This window comes from Pipistrellus kuhlii, unplaced genomic scaffold, assembly GCF_014108245.1.
Source record: "Pipistrellus kuhlii isolate mPipKuh1 unplaced genomic scaffold, mPipKuh1.p scaffold_m20_p_1, whole genome shotgun sequence".
Taxonomy (NCBI): domain Eukaryota; kingdom Metazoa; phylum Chordata; class Mammalia; order Chiroptera; family Vespertilionidae; genus Pipistrellus; species Pipistrellus kuhlii.
In genome coordinates this window covers 115495033-115512384 of record NW_023425404.1, presented here as the reverse complement: position 1 = coordinate 115512384, position 17352 = coordinate 115495033, and the positions used below count along the sequence as shown (strand labels likewise).

General features: G+C 44.1%; 1 protein-coding gene across 9 annotated transcripts in view; it reads left to right on the top strand.

The window, feature by feature from the left end:
• The window catches only part of FRMD4A (FERM domain containing 4A), a 595439-nt gene that overhangs the window by 471354 nt on the left and 106733 nt on the right, over positions 1 to 17352 (top strand). For all 9 annotated transcript variants that reach the window (XM_036460347.1, XM_036460307.1, XM_036460315.1 and 6 more), the window contains one exon: positions 11996 to 12079. In XM_036460347.1, coding sequence (XP_036316240.1) covers positions 11996 to 12079 — 84 coding nt within the window. The remainder of the gene's footprint in view (positions 1 to 11995; positions 12080 to 17352) is intronic.

Sequence of the window (17352 nt, the reverse complement as noted above, 5' to 3'; positions counted from 1 at the left end):
CCTTTCCCCATGGGAATTGTCAATCCACTCCTTTCTATGCCCCTGATTCTATTATGTATACCAGGTTATTCTGTTTATCAGATTTTTAATTCACTTGATTTTTAGATTCACTTGTTGATAGATATGTATTTGTTGTTCATAATTTTTATCTTTACCTTTTTCTTCTTCATCATCTTCTTTAAGAATTCCTTTTGCCATTTCATATAATACTGGTTTGGTGTTGATGAACTCCTTGAGCTTTTTCTTTTCTGTGAAGCTCTTTATCTGATCTTCAGTTCTAATTGATAGCTTTGCCAGGTAGAGTAATCTTCGTTGTAGGTTCTTGCTATTCATCACTTTGAATATTTCTTGCCATTCTTTCTGGCCTGCATAGTTTCTGTTGAGAAATCAGCTGACAATCTTATTGGTGATCCCTTGTAAGTAATTAACTGTTTTTCTCTTGCTGCTTTTAATATTCTCTCTTTGTCTTTTGCTCTTGGCATTTTAATTATGATGTGTCTGGATGTGGTTGTCTTTGGATTCCTTTTGTTTGGGGTTCTGTGTGCTTCCAGGACTTGTAAGTCTATTTCCTTCACCAGGTTGGGAAAGTTTTTAGTCATTATTTCTTCAAATAGGTTTTCAGTATCTTGCTCTCTCTCTTTTTCTGATGTCGGTTCACTTGAAGTTGCCCCCGGGGCTTCTTTCTCTATCTTCAAATTTTGGGATTCTTTTTTCTTTTTGCTTTCCTGATTGAGTGTTTTTTGCTTCTTTGTATTTCAAATCTTTGACTTGATTTTTGCGTTCCTCTAGTCTGCTGTTGGGTCTCTGTATAATATTTTTTTATTTCAGCCAGTGTATTTTTTTATTTCTAGTTGGTCCTTTTTCATATCCTCAAAGGTCTTGCTAAATTTATTGGTCTTTTCTAGGAAATTCTTGAAAAACCTTATAACCGTGGTTTTGAACTTTAAATCCAGTCATTTGTTTTCCTCCATTTCTTTCTGTTTTTTTGTCTCCGCATTTTGGCTGCTTCCTTGAGTTGGTAGGGTAGTTTTGTGTGCTAGGTGTCCTATATGGCCCAGTGGCTCAGCCTCCCCTGAGATGGACACTCTTGGTGTACCCCTTTGTGGACTGTGCGTACAGCCTTGTTGCAGTTAAGTCTTGATTATTGTTGGTATCACCGGGAGGAATTGACCTCCAGGCCAATTGGCTGTGAGGATCAGCTGTGTCTATGCCAGGAGAACTTCTGTGATGGAGACAGCCTTATGAGACAAGACTTGGACAATTGCAAAAGCTTCTATGCTCAACTTGGATGGGGCTGTCAACTTGTCTTTTGAAACACATACATCAGACATATAAAATACAATGATAGGGAGGATATTCTGTACTAAATAAAAAGCTGAGAGGCTACTAAAAGGTTGAGATGAGAACCCTGTCATGCATGGCCATGGAATGGAGGTATGTCAGTTGCCTGAGTGTCTCTGTGATGCCCCAAATTCCCACTATGTTGTGAATAAGGCCGCAGATAACCCTGGCAGTTCTAATACAGAAGTTGACTTCTTTATTTTTCTCTCAGTTTTATATAGTTCCTGACCCTCACGAGACAGATGCTACACCACAGGGGGGTTGTGTTCCTGAAAGTGTTACAACATAACACCCCACCCCCCCTTTTACTTTTCTTCCTTCATGTATCACATTAGAGACAACGACAGAGACAGCCTCCCACTGCAGAGCCAGCATGCTGCCTTCATACTCCTGGAGAAGCACACACTTCAGTCCCACCATTGTTCCATAGGCACCACCCACTCACCAGTGTGGCTGTAGTGCCTCCCAGTCTGTCAGGGTCATTCCTGGAGCCTTCATGGAGCAGGTGGTTGTTGCCATCCACCGATGGGACTGTCTGCTCAGAGACAGACCTTATTCCTGGGATTCTGTTGTATCCAACTCCCACGGGGAGCCCAGGATAGCCAACTCTTTGGAATCAAGGTCTAGGTCTAGAGGCAGAAAGACCAAACCATATGTACAAGAGAACAGAGCATTGAGGCATAGGATTCTGACTTTTCTCATGCTTTGGCCATTTGATCTGTAAATGCAGCACTAGCTTCCTCAGTTGGTGACCTGCCTGTACAGGTCCATCTTTGTCAAGTTCATGCTGACTGATTCTTCTGGTCTTAGCTGCTTTCTCTTTCCTCTCCTGTGCATTTCTACAGTTTTCCAACACAACATGAGGTATATGTTCTCTTGCAAATATCTCAGCAAAAGCAAAAAAAGTATTTGATAACCTAAAACAAAGATTGGCAAACATTTTCTCAAAGGGCTAGACAGTTAATATCTGTGGTTTGCAGGCCATACAGTCCTAATACAATTATTCAACATCCCCCTCTCTAAGTGCAAAAGTGCAATAGCATAGACATCAGTGTTCCAATAAAACTTTTGTTATAGACCTGAAAATTTTAATTTCTTATACATTTCCATGTATTACAAAGTATTATTCTTTTGATTCCCCTCCCCAACCATTTAAACATATAAGCACACTTAGCTCACAAAGCAGAGGACTGGGTCTGGACAGTAGGGTGTGGTGTGCTCACCTCTGACTCGAAAAGGCAGTCCCTTCAGCTCAGTTTGAATATTTGCATAAGGAGACCTCCATCCCCTTTTATTTTGGTTTCCCAAGGTCTTGCCATGAGGCAGAGGTAGTCCATGTCTGTGCTTTAGGTTTTTTTGTTTTGTTTGTTTTTTGTAATATATTTTATTGATTTTGTACAGAGAGGAAGGGAGAGAGATAGAGAGTTAGAAACATTGATGAGAGAGAGTCATCGATCAGCTGCCTCTTGCACACCCCCTACTGGGGATCTGCCCGCAACCAAGGTACATGCCTTTGACCGGAATCGAACCCGGGACCCTTCAGTCCCCAAGCCAACGCTCTATCCATTGAGCCAAACTGGTCCCGCTTTTGGGTTTTTTAACTGAGCCTTTTTTACAGCTTAATTAGGAGACTTTGAACATCGTAGGTGGCCAGTCACCATTCACTGAATTTGTTGAATGAAACATTTTTATGATACAAAAACTACACTGTGTTGTGATTTTCCTTTGTTACTCTTTTACTCCCTTTATTTGGTATTGGAGTTTGAAGGTTTTGAAAAGTGCAAGTTGTTACCTCCTTACAAAGATTTCTGGAATCCCGTGAGACATGGTTTCACAGTTCTCAGACCCAGCGGTTTCTATTGTCTGTGGAGGTCTCTCGCTCCCCCTTTCTGTTTGCCAGCTCTGACCTCTGCTGTAAATATTATTTATTGTTGAGAGCACCCTGGCAGGATGGAATGTGAACTGGGGGCAGCATTATCTGGGCCCGCAGAGCATGGGAACATGGACCACAGGGGCCACCGGGAGCAGGAAGTGCAGGCCTGGCCTGGCAGTGGTTCATGGCCCCCTAATGAGCCTGTGGAATGCAGGCTTGTGGGCTTTATAGAAACAAGAGGATCTGGTTTGGCCTCACAGTTTGTTTGGATCAGCAGCTGTCCCTGGAGAGAAGTAGCTGTCATGGGAGAGAGAGGTCAGGCACCTCATCCAGAGGTTGGTTTCCCTCCCACACAGTGCCCATCCCCTCCCGAGGTGGAGGTGATCTGTTGTGCGGGGCTGCCCCCGCACAGACACCCACTGTGTGGCAGGCCCACGGTGAGTAGGCTCGAGGAGCCTGGAGTCTGGGGATAAGAGAAGTCCTTCTCAATTCCTTGTTGGTGCCTCTTCCCATGCACATCCAGAAAGCTCCCTGGAACATTGAAGGTGATCCTATTGGGTTTGGTGGTTGCACATACATTAGGTGTTTTAGATGTCGTGATCTCTTAATCTAGATTTAATTTTTACTGTATTAATAATTCACACAGGACTATACAGCCTTAGTGGTGTTTAACTGAATGTTTTTGACTTGTATATATATCCTGTAAATATGTTATGTTTTCCTCAATAACATTAATAAAATGAGATGTCAGTGTAGAACACACAGAGCACTGGACAGGGCTTTTTTATAATATACTAGAGTGGGGTCCCTCGGCCTGGCCTGCATATCAAGCCAAAACTAGTTCTCTGACATCCTTGGAGGGGTTCCAGATTGCGAAAGGGCACAAGGCAGGCTGAGAGACCCCACTGGTGCACAATTGGGGATGGGGAGGGATGCAGGAGGTGGCCAGCCAGGAAGGGACCATGGGAGGGCTCAAGGTGTGTCTGACCCATCTTGCTCAGTCCCAATTGGCTAGACTCCAGCAGCAAGCTAACTTACTGGTCGACTGTCTGCCTCCTGGTGGTCAGTGCATGTCATAGCAAGCCGTTGAGTGTCCTTAGCATATCATTAGCATATTACACTTTGATTGGTTGACTGGATGACCAGACGACCAGACACTTAGCATATTGGGCTTTTATTATATAGGATGGGCCAGAGTATAATTCTAAGGTATTTTAGAGCCCAAATGATCAAATAACCCTTTGAACTAATGGTTGCTCAAAAAAAGGCAAAGTAACTCTTTTGTAGCCTGAAGGTCCTGATCGATAACTTCCTAAAAAGCTACCTTCGCTCAGGACTCTTTATTCTGTTTGCACCTTACAATTTATTGTATATGTGAATGTATACAAAGTGCATTTATGGAGAATGAGTACTAAAAATCTACAAATCACGGGACCAGTTGCCTTGAAGCAGCAGAGGAAGAGGGTTATTCTACAAAAGGGAGAAGTCAGAAGTGCTGAATAGCCTTCACAGAAAACAACTGCAGAAGGACAGCCCAGAAGCAGAACTCCTCTTCCTCATGAAACCACAGGCTCTTCTGTTTCTCCTTTTGGACTCAGCTCAGCAGACCCCCGAAGCCGCATTTTTACATAGCACCCCCTTTTCTGTCCAGCTAAGGGAAATGCTCACTTCCTTATCCTACTGAACTTCACAATGAATTCTTGGGTTTCACACTGCTGAAAGAAAATGACTCAGGTATAGATAGATAAGAAGAATTGCCCACAATAGGAAGAAATATATGTTATACATTCTAACGCATGGTGGACAAATTTATAGGATATCATTAAAAGTTTAGGAAATAGTCTTATCTAAAAACAATATTTTCTCTCTTGTAGTATTTTCCTTAGCATAGCATGTAGTCATTGTATTTCATTTCCTGGTGTATATCCAGTAAAAAAAAAAAAAAAAGGGGGAATGTCCATTAGCCATCAGGAAATTAGTAGAGTTGGCATGTCTGTTTCAAAACAGTTTGACGCCTAAAAACTATTAACCACGGCAGTTTTATAGGCAAGTATTAGGTTGAGAAGGGTCGACACAGTTTAAAAACAAAATGTTCTCATTTGATTATCACTGCTGAACATTAGTCAACTACATTTTTTATGACTTACACATACTTTATTCAGCACAACATCTGAAGTAGTATGAGTGCTAAGCACTGCCATTTCCTATTAAAATTTTTTTAACTTTGGGCTATTGTAGAAAAATATTCTCTTTAAAAAGTTAGCGCAGGGAACACCTCATTTAATAAACTGAACAGGACATTCAAATTGTATGCCTACTTTCTAATTTAATTTAGTAGAAGACTAAATTAAATTTAGTAGAACTAAATTTAGTAGAAGACTACACTGTATTAAGTGAGGTGTTACAAGAACTTAAGCTTTTGTTTTTATCCCTTATGGGACCTTAACTGAAAAGCCTAGTGGCCAATCTCTGTATTCTGACTTTGAGAACCGCCTCCCTTTACTTTCTGTCAGCCCTTCTGAAAGTGTGTACCACCAAAAAAGAAGGGAAAACATTAATTTAAACATTTTGCCAAATTGGTGAATTGATTAAAAAATACTTTATATTGAGCAGCACAAATAAATGCCCAAATCACACTGCCTTTGATATAAAAAACCACCCATACATTAACGGGGACTAGTAAAAAACATCTGTTATGTAGAATTTTTTTTGTTAACAAGATTTATTGAAACCAGACCACTGCAGCTCTGTAACTCTGGGCCATCTGCTGGGATCTGGAAATACCTTTGTTACCGAGGACCGGATGTATTGATGCTAATCATCAAGACGGGGTTCTACCAGCGTGAGATTTATGAGGACCTGGAAGCAGACAGCACCTGAAAAAGGCTGGTAGTAAGGCGATTCCGTGTGAAGACTGCTTCAGCAGGGCCTGTCATGTGCAGGAGAGGCAACGGAGGAGCCCACATCTGCAGACTGTATTCCAAGTCAGCGCGGTGACAGAGAAAAAGAAGCAAAGTTGTGATTGAGTGCTTAGCGGTCAGTGTGTATGACATCTGTACAAAGTTATATGCTTGTCCAAGTCGGCTTCTCAGAATCAGTGGTCAGTAAGAAACCTTACTAGATCCCCAATCTGGCCACCTGAAGGTTTCTAATGCTATTTCTTAAAAAAAGAAAAAAGAAAATGCTTTTAGAAATAGAGCAGTGCATTACTCAGTCAATAGAAATGAATAGCAGTCCTTCATTAATAAAGGAAATTGCCTTTCACCTCCATTTCAGAAGAGGAGATGGAGTATTTATTTGTGCTGAAAAATTCCTTTTCTCTTTCACAGACTGCATGTTCTTAGTGCTCTGGGAGATTAGGTATAAGCAAGCAAAGAAGCAAATATAACGCCCCCCCCCCCAAAAAAAAGACCTTTTAATATTTTATCTTCTGTAAACCATTAGATCACGTAATGTGGAAAGTTGAATGAAATTTCTGTGACCGAAAGACACCCTCTTGATTTTTGTTTGTTTGTTTGAAATATGTTCTGCCTTTTTAAAGAGCATTTGTGAACTAATGTGAATGAAACTTTGCTTACTGGTATCTGAAAATTCCAGGTTTGAAGGCCTTTTATATCAAACTAGATGATGTCATTGAGGCAGTCGAAGGTTCAAGGAAGAATTTTAGAAGAGCAACTGGAAAAGCAGAGAGCTGGTTTTCTTCTAAAGACTAGTAACATAAACGTTTGTATAGATTGCTATCTTTAAAAAGATGCCAGTGTTATTTTCTTGCCCGGCTAACACACAGCATGAAAGAAAGTCGCTTAATCTAAAGCAGCAGTCTATGTATAAATCACAAGTCCGGGTCTACTGGTGTCATTTCTTTGCACTTTTACATAAGTGATTTTACTATTACAGCTCAAAGCAAGCTTGGTTTTAAATCATTACTATAGGGCATTTGATGATTTGAGGTATATTTCCCTACAGTTTTTAAAAGAGACTCTTGAAAGAAAACAGCTGGCACTACTTAGAGATATACATTTACTGCTAATATTAGATACCAGTAATTAGTAAAAAAATACTCAGTTGTGTTTATAATAGTCAACATTTAGAATACAACTTACATAACCTCATAATAACTTGAATACCAAACCTGCAAATTCCCCTATTGTAAACTTCCTAGAAAAATTTAATTAAGCTTGAAACACATGTATCAGCCCAAAGAAGAGTTTTTGTGGGAAGAGTTTAAATTTATATAATTCTCATATATTAGTTTACCAGAAACGTAAGAAAAGGGGGTGTGATGTTTTCCTGTGTTTTCACAACTTTGGGGGAGAAGCTGCTGGACCCTGTCAGGCCAGGGAGACCTTTAGGAAGGAACAGAGCAGATGGACATTTGAAACAAATGTTCAGTGGAAAAGTTATAAATTGTGACAGAAAGTTTTGTTTTGTGCACAAAAGTCTATTTTACAGAGATTTTCAAGTGTGTAATTCACATTTTTCAAATATAGAAAAGTATTCAGGTAGGGTCTTTTGCAGTATAATATTCTTCAAATACTATAGGATTTTAGGTATAAAGTTAAGGAGGAAATGTTTTATTATGATAAACTGCCTGTTTTGTTATAGATTTAATATCAATATCAGGTTTTGATGGCTATGATACTATGTAAATTTTTTTAAGATTTAAGATTCCCAATCTAAAGGATGAAGTTGTAGAAAATTAATCAGTTGCTTCTTCTTGTCTATTCGAGTGAAGTTATTCTCTAAAATTGTAGATTTATAAGAAATTTTCAACATGTTTTGAATTTGACAAGTGTAAAACTATGTTAGAAATTCACAAAATTTTCACAAAAATTCACAAAATCCTAAGAAACCAAATTTACTGATCAAGGAGGAAATCTTTCCTTAAGTAAGTTAGTAATTAGCATCAGAAAGGCTCATAGTTCATCAATTTGTTTGTAATTTTTGCACCACTACGATTGGCAAGTTAGGGTGGCATAGGTATCCATAAAACATGCTCAGAATCTATAAAAATGCCCTATGCCAGAGAAATCTCAGGGCCCCAGCTGCTTCCTTTTGTCTGCAGTCACACAATGTCAGGAGAAGCGTCCCAAATAGCATCCCCAGCCACCAGCTCTGGGAGCCCTCACTATACACCTGAAAGACAATGTGTCTCTGCAGAGAGGCAAGTGTTCTCATTTTCTTTGCTGAAATCTGAGCTTTTTCTAGGTTCACAGAAGAGGAAGGGAGGGAAAGGAAAGGAGAAAAAATACTTCCTCTTGGCTTTTCATCATTAAAGAAGAAAAAAATATGTTTTTAGTAACCTTATGAATCTGTCTCAGTATTTTCTACATCCATTATGCCATTGAATAAGCAATACAGTTCCACAGTGCATCTCTGAAACTTGGGTCCCAATCCCTTCTTCCTTCAATTCAGAAATTCAGAGGATTTAGACAGGACAGTCAGAATATTGCTTATCACCCCTCCCCCAACCCCATCCCCGTCCCCAACAGGGGCTGGTCAGTACGGTCTGCTGCCCCTTTACTGCTCCTGCACCAGCACAGATGTGCCACCACGTGGGAGAGAGGAAGGTTCAGGGTTATCCTGTGGGAATGGTTAGGTTGCCACCAAGCAGGTTGGAAAGGTTTGTTTCTTCTGAAACAGCATTTCCTTGTCCTTTGTAGGAAAACAAACACATTGTGGATTTTGCAATCCTCGTATCAAATTTAACTTTTTTTATTTCCTCACTTTATGATGTTTCAGTGAAATTGGTTATTGTCCTTATTTGTGGCAAATTCCTATTTGATGTATTGATAGAAATTTTAGTGTTATCTGCAGTAGATCGTTGGAACTCTGCATGTTTTATGAACAGCAAAGGCATTAGAAAAGATGCAGCATCAACCCCCTCTATCAAAAGCACCAAGAGACCACATTTTTGCTGGCAGCACTAATACCCAGATGTTTGGGGGGGAAATCTGATTGATATTAAAAATAAGAAGACTTGGATTTTATTCCCAGTTTAGCAAACCACTGTCTCAGAGCCCTTTTTTTTTATTTCTGTAAGAAATGACCACTGTTTAGGGTAATTTATACATTGGCATTTATCAGGTGCTCTGAACTCTGGGGAGATGGCTGGGTGGGGGGGCCCTGAGAGAGGAAGCTGAGAGTTCTCAGCGCTTTTGTTAGGATTGAGCTTCTCATGTCTCTGTAGATGGAGTGACCAGTTTTCCGCTAGGGCAGCTTTCCGCTGCGGCCACAGAGTTTGGCCAGCTCACTGACAGGACTGGCCACCTCTCAGTTACTCCAGATGTTTACAGACAGCAGAAAGGCAAATAGAACATTTCTACATCGACGTCCTCAGGGAAGGCTTAAGAGCCATGGATCCCTTCCAGAATGTAATGGGCTTGGACGGGCTTCATGCCTTAGTGATTTCTTGTTGTATTTGTCTGTGTAACCTCGCCCTGGGGGAAAGCCTGAGAGCCCACTGCAGGCTCCAGTGAGGAAGTCAAACCTGGGCCTGTCATCAGGGAAATTTGTTTGCCAACAAACTAGTGTTTGGTGGTAAGACAATCCCTTCTTCCTTCAACTCCTTCCTTCCCCAAATAAACAGTAGACGTGATGAGTGTGAGTAAAGCCAAGCTCAAGCTACAGCTTCATTGCCTTTCTCACAGCTTCACCCAGTAAAAGTTCATCCCTAAAGAGTACCTTTTGATGGACACTGAAGGCGCCATCTAGGCACTCACGAATCAGTGACTCCACTCCCGTTTCTCAGAGGAGCAAAATAGGGGAGAAAAAAACACACACAGAAATCCGAGTGTTCGGTGAACTGAATATTTGCTCTAACTATGCCTTAACAGTGTATGAGTAACGATTCCAAACCCTCTTCGGGGTTGAATTTTCCTGATCCTGGAGCTTACCTGTTTAAAACCTCCAGTGACTGACTGGCTGCTGGGTCAGTTTGAATTCTATCATCCTGGCAGTGCAGGGCCTAAAAAACATATGCCTACTCTTTCTTTTATTTAGCTTCATTCCCTCTTATAAACTATCCACTCTGATTGATCTCTTTGGTTCAGATTACATGGCCTCCATGCTCTGCTGTATTCCATCGAGGAGATCCGTGATACTCCTCCCCTTTTCTCCTTGCAGACCCTGCTCCAAAGCCTGTTCCTACCCCAGAGTCCGTGGGGGCTCCTTCTTTCTTCTGAACTTTTAAATTTTGTTTGAATCTACATGATCAAACACTGCTCATATTGTCGGTTACCTTTTGATTCCTACCTCTGGCCTCCCACACTCAATTGTGAGCCCCTTTTAACTGAGGACTTTGGCTCACTGGGGTTTTTGTTTTGTTTGTTTGTTTCTTTGTACCCTTAGCATACCTTCCACAAAGCAGGGGCTCCAGTAATGCCTCCAGCTTGTTGGTTATTAATTGACAAATTCTCGCCTTCCCACTTAGATGATAACAGTGCCAGTACTTGGATTTATTAACTCAATAACAAGTTCAGCTTTTCCTTCTGGGTGCTGTTCAAAGCCAGAATTTGCTAATACCCACTACCACTGTTTCTTAGTCCACCTGAAAAATGCCCTTTCTGGGATCAGCTATAAGGTCACCACCCACCAAACATGTGTTTCTTTGTCACCACATACATGAACTGAAAGCATTGGAATGGTTTTGCCCAGTGCCACTTGGTATCAGAAGGGCAGCTGCTGTTCCATTGCAGCGGGCAACATTCGCAGCCAGGTGGGGACTCAGGAGTGCACGTTCTCCAGTTAGCCATATGGGCACTGGGGGTGGGGGGATGGAGGGGTGGGGTGTTGTCCATATGCCTCAGGAGCTCCCATCTATAACTGTAGCCTGCCTGCCTTCCTTCTTTCCTTCCTTCCTTCCTTTCTTCCTTCCTTCCTTCCTTCTTCCTTCCTTCCTTCCTTCCTTCCTTTGTATTCCCTTATTGAGCTGCTAGCTCACTACTTGTTAGATGTCATTGCCCAAGGTCCCTGTGGGCAGTGTTTGCCTTGTTTGGGGTGAGCAGCATGGAATCTGCTAGACTGTGGTCCAAGGCAGGACTCCACAGGGTGAGCTCTGAGTGGCCTTGGTGGACCAGTATAGGGAAACAGGACCTCCCCAAGTGGGTGCCACTAATTGCCTCTGGAGGTAGAGAGTGGGTGCAAACACCCGGAAATCTGTCCAGATGGGAGCCGAGCATTTGAAGTGCGCTGGTTACAGGAGGAGCGGTTAATGCATTTTCCGTACCTGAGAACACGGGAGTCTGCGGGGAAGAGTTCCTAGTGCCTGACCTCCTCCTCATACCAGATAGTCTACTTCACACTTCCAGAGTAATTTCCATTTCTAAGTTATTTGTCATCTTCCAGGAAACAGGTTCCAACGTGTGGTCAATCCTAGCAAAGAAAACAGTACGTGTGTTAGTGCAGGAGTAACTCTCCTGGAAAAAGCCACCAGGTGGCCCCTCCTCGGAGCCTCAGGAGCCCATGGCAGTGCCCCAAACCTGACAGGCACACTGGTGACCCTTCGTCCAGATTCCAGCTACTCAGGGCCTCGGTCTGGGTGCAGGGTTTGAGAGGGAACCACAGCCATCTGTGAGCTCTGGGCTCTTAGTGTGCCTCTTCCTTGCTAGTAAGTTAGTTAGGAAATAAGGAAATAAATAAAAGGTGAGCACCCCTTCCTCCCTCCACTATTCATTAAAATGGAACCGATGCGGGGTCTCACCGAGAGGCCTGGTGCGGTGGTCACTGGAGGGTGAGTGAGTTCCTCCTCGGCATTCCCTCTGTCTCCGCCCTGTCTTGCAGCAATGAAGTGGTGAGGAGTGACTTGAAGAAGCTGCCGGCGCTTCCCACCCAAGCCCTGAAGGAGCACCCTTCCCTGGCCTACTGGTAAGCTACCCTCTCCCAGCGCCCATGCGTCTTCTCCAGGAGCCAGCCCTGCTTGGGGTGTGTGGGGCTTCCGACCAGAGCCCTCTCCCGGCCATGCAGGGTCACCCCGGACCCCAATTGTATAATAAGTGGCTGGGGTTCCCATGAAACCAGTTTCTGCATTTATTTAAATGACGCAGTATGTGTGACATCTCTCCTTTCCCCATTTTCTTTCATTTAAAAAAAAGAAAATCTAGAGTTTCACGTTGAAAGCTTCCCCTCCTTGGAGATCCTTTCAAGTGCTGCTCGGGTTTCCTTGTGGAATCCCGTCTTTGATGGCAGGATGTGCGGGGGCTTGAGTTGGGGAGGGCTGCAGGTTCTTTCTTCACAGAAGAGCGAGGTTGATTCTTTCATTTCCCCACAATGTTTCGTGTCTCCTGTGTTAGCTGCCATGAAGCATTAAGCCCTAGTTCATCTGTCAGGCCGGAAGTTAGTGATTCTGAGTGAGGCGGGTGTCTGAAAGGTGCCCAGATTGGGGGTTTGCATTTCTGGGTTCTGGGTTGATTTCTGCTGGGCCCCACCGACCCTGACCCTAGAGAAGTACAGTGCGGCTTCCCAATCCTCCTTCTGACTCCTTACCAAAAAGCATCAGAACTGCTTTTATAAAACAAAAGTTAAAATCCCAGAACAAGTCGATCCTGATAAACTATAACGTGGCTCTTATACACACTTCTGTGATGTGCTTGTAAATTTTACGGATTTCTCACAGCTCATCTTGTCTGGGTGCTTTTCCAGTGCCGCGGAGGGAGTGGGGGGGAGGGTGGGAAGGGATTCCTCGGCCTGGCCAGGGTGTTCTTGAAAGACAGTTCTAGATGTGGCTGGAGAGGAAGATGTCCTCCTGACACCCAGGGTACAGCAGGAGTAAATGCCAGGACAGGTCATTCTCCCCCAGAGGCCCCGGGACGGGCAGCTGGGCTGGAACTGAGGGGGCTGCATGGGCTGGCACCTTGATTTCATTCCTCTGAATGCTTTTGCTGCCTTTCTTTCTCCGGTAACATAGACGGATAACTAGTGGCTTTATGTCATTTCAAAGACGGAATCTGTTGCATGTGTCAGCTTCCGAACTTCCAGCCTGGCCATCTGCACCTGTGGACCCCAGCTAATGGGCATCCCTATTCCTGTAACACTATTCCTGGAACACTATTGCCTTCTCTCCAATTCTGTAGGCCCCTGGGCCTTATCTGTTCTCTCCCGCAAGCGGTTTCTTTTTAGGAAACCAGAGGTGAAGGAGCTAGAGACACAAGGGTTTAACAATGTGAGCGGGAACTGCTGGCAGGAACGGTAACGTTGGTGGGTTGTTTGGGAATCAGAGTTGTTTGTAGCCTAATCCGTCCCTCAGATAGCTCCTCATTCATTTGTTTCCAAACATGTTTTACACCCTGTGCTCATTTCAGAGTTATGAACTCCTCTCTTCTTCCAACACAGTTCTCTCCCTGACCCCCTGTGTCTCTGTCAATATTTCTGACACACAGACTCCTTCTTTTCCTTTCTTCTTGTTCACAGGTTCTCTTTGGTCAGCAGGACATCTTCCTCTCCATTCACATCTATAACTGTCTTTCGAGAACACTCCTCCTTCTCCTGTCCCCGTTTAGACGCACAGGCACCCAGCCACCGTTTCAGTGCACCAGAGGATGCAGGGCAGTGGGAGGGACATGCTCTCAGGCTTCACAGTTCAGGTGATAAATAAATAAGCCAGTAGCATGGGCCATCTGGATGATGAATTGCTTAAAAATAACAACAAACAAAAGGGATTCACCCTATTATCATTGGCTGGTTGTAGTTGGCTTTAACATTCCAGCCTACCTATTTCAATTTTTGAAAAGCAGAGACACCAGGAAAAGGATAAATGCTGTTCATACTTGTAGTAAATGTAGACTGGAGACAGAGCCAGCCTCCCAAGTGTGTTAGACGTTTTCCCACTCTGCCTCAGGGTCATTCCTCACCTGCAGGCTTAACGGTGACGCTTTGCAGCTGGAGAGGACCTTCAATCCCGCCTCACATCACAGTCTCAATCATGTTGTCCATAGTTTAGAATTGCCTGATCATTATGAAATGAAGGATATACATTTGCTGTTCTTTGGGGCCCACCTGCTCTCTCTGGCCTTCACAGATGCCATGGACAAGCTTGGGCCAAAATAAGCCATAGGGAGCCCCATCCCCCTCATGAGGGGAAGCATCGCCACTCAGAGAGCAGAGCTGTGGGTCTAGAGTCTCAGCCAAGTCCCTGAATCGAGAGGAGCTCCAGTTACTCCTCTGCTGCCTCGATTCCCCACCTGGGAAATGGGATGAACCATACCAGCTTAATGTGACTATACTTGAAGGAGAAAGTAAAATGTTACATAATGCAATTTAGAAAGTAGTGAGAGGTGTATCATATCATAAGTAGCAGTGCAGTAATCTTTCTGCTAGTTTTCCCCATGCCGTTAACTTGGACTTCACACTCCATAGGATTCCCCTTCCAGGGAGGCATCTGGGGCATAAAGTTGGGATTATATGCTGAGGATCATAGAACCAATCAGGATCAGGTCCCTGACCCGGATTCTCTCGAGTGCCTAGTTTGTGAATGCTAGCCCACCAACACAGGACAGAGACATCTTCCTTTGCTTCAGAGGCACTGACAATGGCAGGCCTATGGCTCCTCCAAGACAGGGAACCAGGTCTCTATCACCTGATCTGCCTTTGCATCACCTATGTGTCTCCTGGGTCCCTCGTCTGCAGAGGTGCTTTAACCAGGGCCAGGGCACAGCCAGCTCCAGTTCCTTGTCTTTTTTCCCCGCATGAACTGCCTTGTCCTCCAAATAGTGTCCTGCTGTTCTGTTTACTCTGGCTGAAGGGTCTCTGATAATTATTCCCTTGAGTCTCTAGCACCAGTCTGTGGTAGTTGGGACACTGCAAAGCCCTTGGGCCATATCTGTCTTTTGGAGAAGGGGCCAGAGCAGGGCCCGAGGCAGGATGTATTCCTGGTCAGCTGTATGGCACATGGGGACCACAGTGTTTCAACTGGGGCAAAAGGAATGGGGAAGAGGAGGAGGGGGAGGGGCGATACTGTGGCCTCACAGACGGTCTCAGACAGGAGGCAAGGTGACGGGGGAGGGCCCTGCAGCTGTCATGCACTTTGAGAACCCATGGCCAGGCATTCAGTCCATGAGCAGCAGAATAGCTGCCTGATAATGTTTCTGGCTCAGTGGTGTTTTCCCAGAGCCTCAATTATGTTTGGAGCTGCAGCACTATATGGATTTTTATCTCTAGTTCAGTCGGCTCCTCTCTCTCAGAGCTAAGAGGGAAATAGTCTCATATATACATGGACTTACTTGACCCTGGATCTAGGAGTGGAACCCACAAAATTCCAGATCATGTGGTAGGAAATGTGCCAACGCAGCGTGGATTCAATGGGCAGGTGGGGAGGAATCCAGAGGGCAACCCTGGGACATCCTGAACCTCCTCTGCATATCTGTTAAGGCTGGCATCTACCCAAAGAGGATGCTTCTAGAGAATTCCATCAAGAGAGGGCTTTGTCACACTCCATGCAGAACCTCCATGGTGTATGGGCGCTGAGGAGAAATAGGCTTCATTTTTTAGGACAGAAGGTGCCCAGACACCACAGAAACATCTCTCCAGCTACAGGAAGGACCTTCATAGGAGCCAACCCTGCCCACAGTTCCTGGTGTATATGAAGGTGCTTTCTTGTGAAGAGTCAGACTACTTTACATGCACCAAATTTCAGAACACTAGAATGAAGAGGTTTTTGTAAAGATTGAAATAGTATTCTCTAACTGGTTTGGCACAGTGTATAGAGCGTTGGCCTATGGACTGAAGGGTCCCAGGTTCGAATCCAGTCAAGGGCATATACCTTGGTTGTGGGCACATATCCAGAAGGGAATGTGCAGGAGACAGCTGATCGATGATTCTTTCTCATCGATGTTTCTAACCCTCTCCCTTACTCTCTGTAAAAAAATCAATAAAATATATTTTATTTTATTTTTTAAAATATATTTTATTGATTTTCCACAGAGAGGAAGAGAGAGAGACAGAGAGCCAAAAACATCGATGAGAAACATCGATCAGCTGCCTCCTGCACACCTCCCACTGGGGATGTGCCCGCAACCAAGGCACATGCCCCTGACTAGAATCAAACCCAGAACCTTTCAGTCCGCAAGCTGACTCTCCATCCACCGAGCCAAACTGGCCTCGGCAATAAAATATATTTTTAAAAACAGTATCTGGAAGGTAAATAAATTACTCCGAAGTAGAAGGTAAGGAACATATAGAACATGTTATCCCTGAAATGGTCTAGCTGGAAAAGAAGAGGTGAAAAAGCCTTCAGATCAGTTCTGGAAACATTAATAGTAGATAATAAAGATCCACCGCTGAGGTCTTGAAGGTCCATTTCTAGTCTGTCATAAGGTTTTAAGACTGTATGCCAGGTCACAAGGCCCAAGGTTTTGTACCTGACTCCTTAGCAGGTGGAATGCGCTTCCCCTGAGACTCCCAAGGTTAACTCTGTGCTTCTAAAGGCGACAGTGGGAGCAGCCAAAGCTCCCACCTGGCTGGGCCCAGAGACACTTATCAGAGAGGCCCCTCCAGCCCTCTGCTCTGTCAGAAAAATGTTTGGCTAGCCATTACCACCCAAGGCAAGAGCTGATCTCTTCTTGTTTGGAAATTAAGAGTTCAGGAGACAAAAAGGGAGTTCCTTCTGAGCCTTTCATCACGGCCTCATGCTTTGTGTTAACTAGGCCCTAATTCCAAAACTTCCCCCCTCCACTTTGACATCTGATGCAAGGGGGGTAGGTGTGGATGTTCTGGTGAGGTTCTGGTGTTCTGCCCTCCCCTGAGAGGCCCTGGGTAGACAGGATTCGGAAGTGAGAAGGAGGCCTCAGGGAGTTCAGCCAGAGCATCCACTCTGATGTCCAGCCAGTCAGTCCTCTTCCAGTCCCCTGTCCCTTGTCCCCTGCCCTTTCCAACTGAGATGCTTGTTCTCCACTTTTTCCTCTTCTCTTATGGAATCATAGAGAAGGAACTTGCAAGGAACTGACCCCAAATCTGAGCTCTTATCTTAATTCTGTGACGATAAGTCCAAGATAAAGACAGCAGAATCCTCTGAGAAAGAAATGGAGTTTTTAAATAGGTTTGGAAATGCCACTTTAGGACAAATCCTTTTTCCAGGAGCTGTTGGCTCCTTGGAGCTTCTCAGGAGCTTCTTAGGCTGAGAAGAAGCATCTCCATTAGGCAGGTGC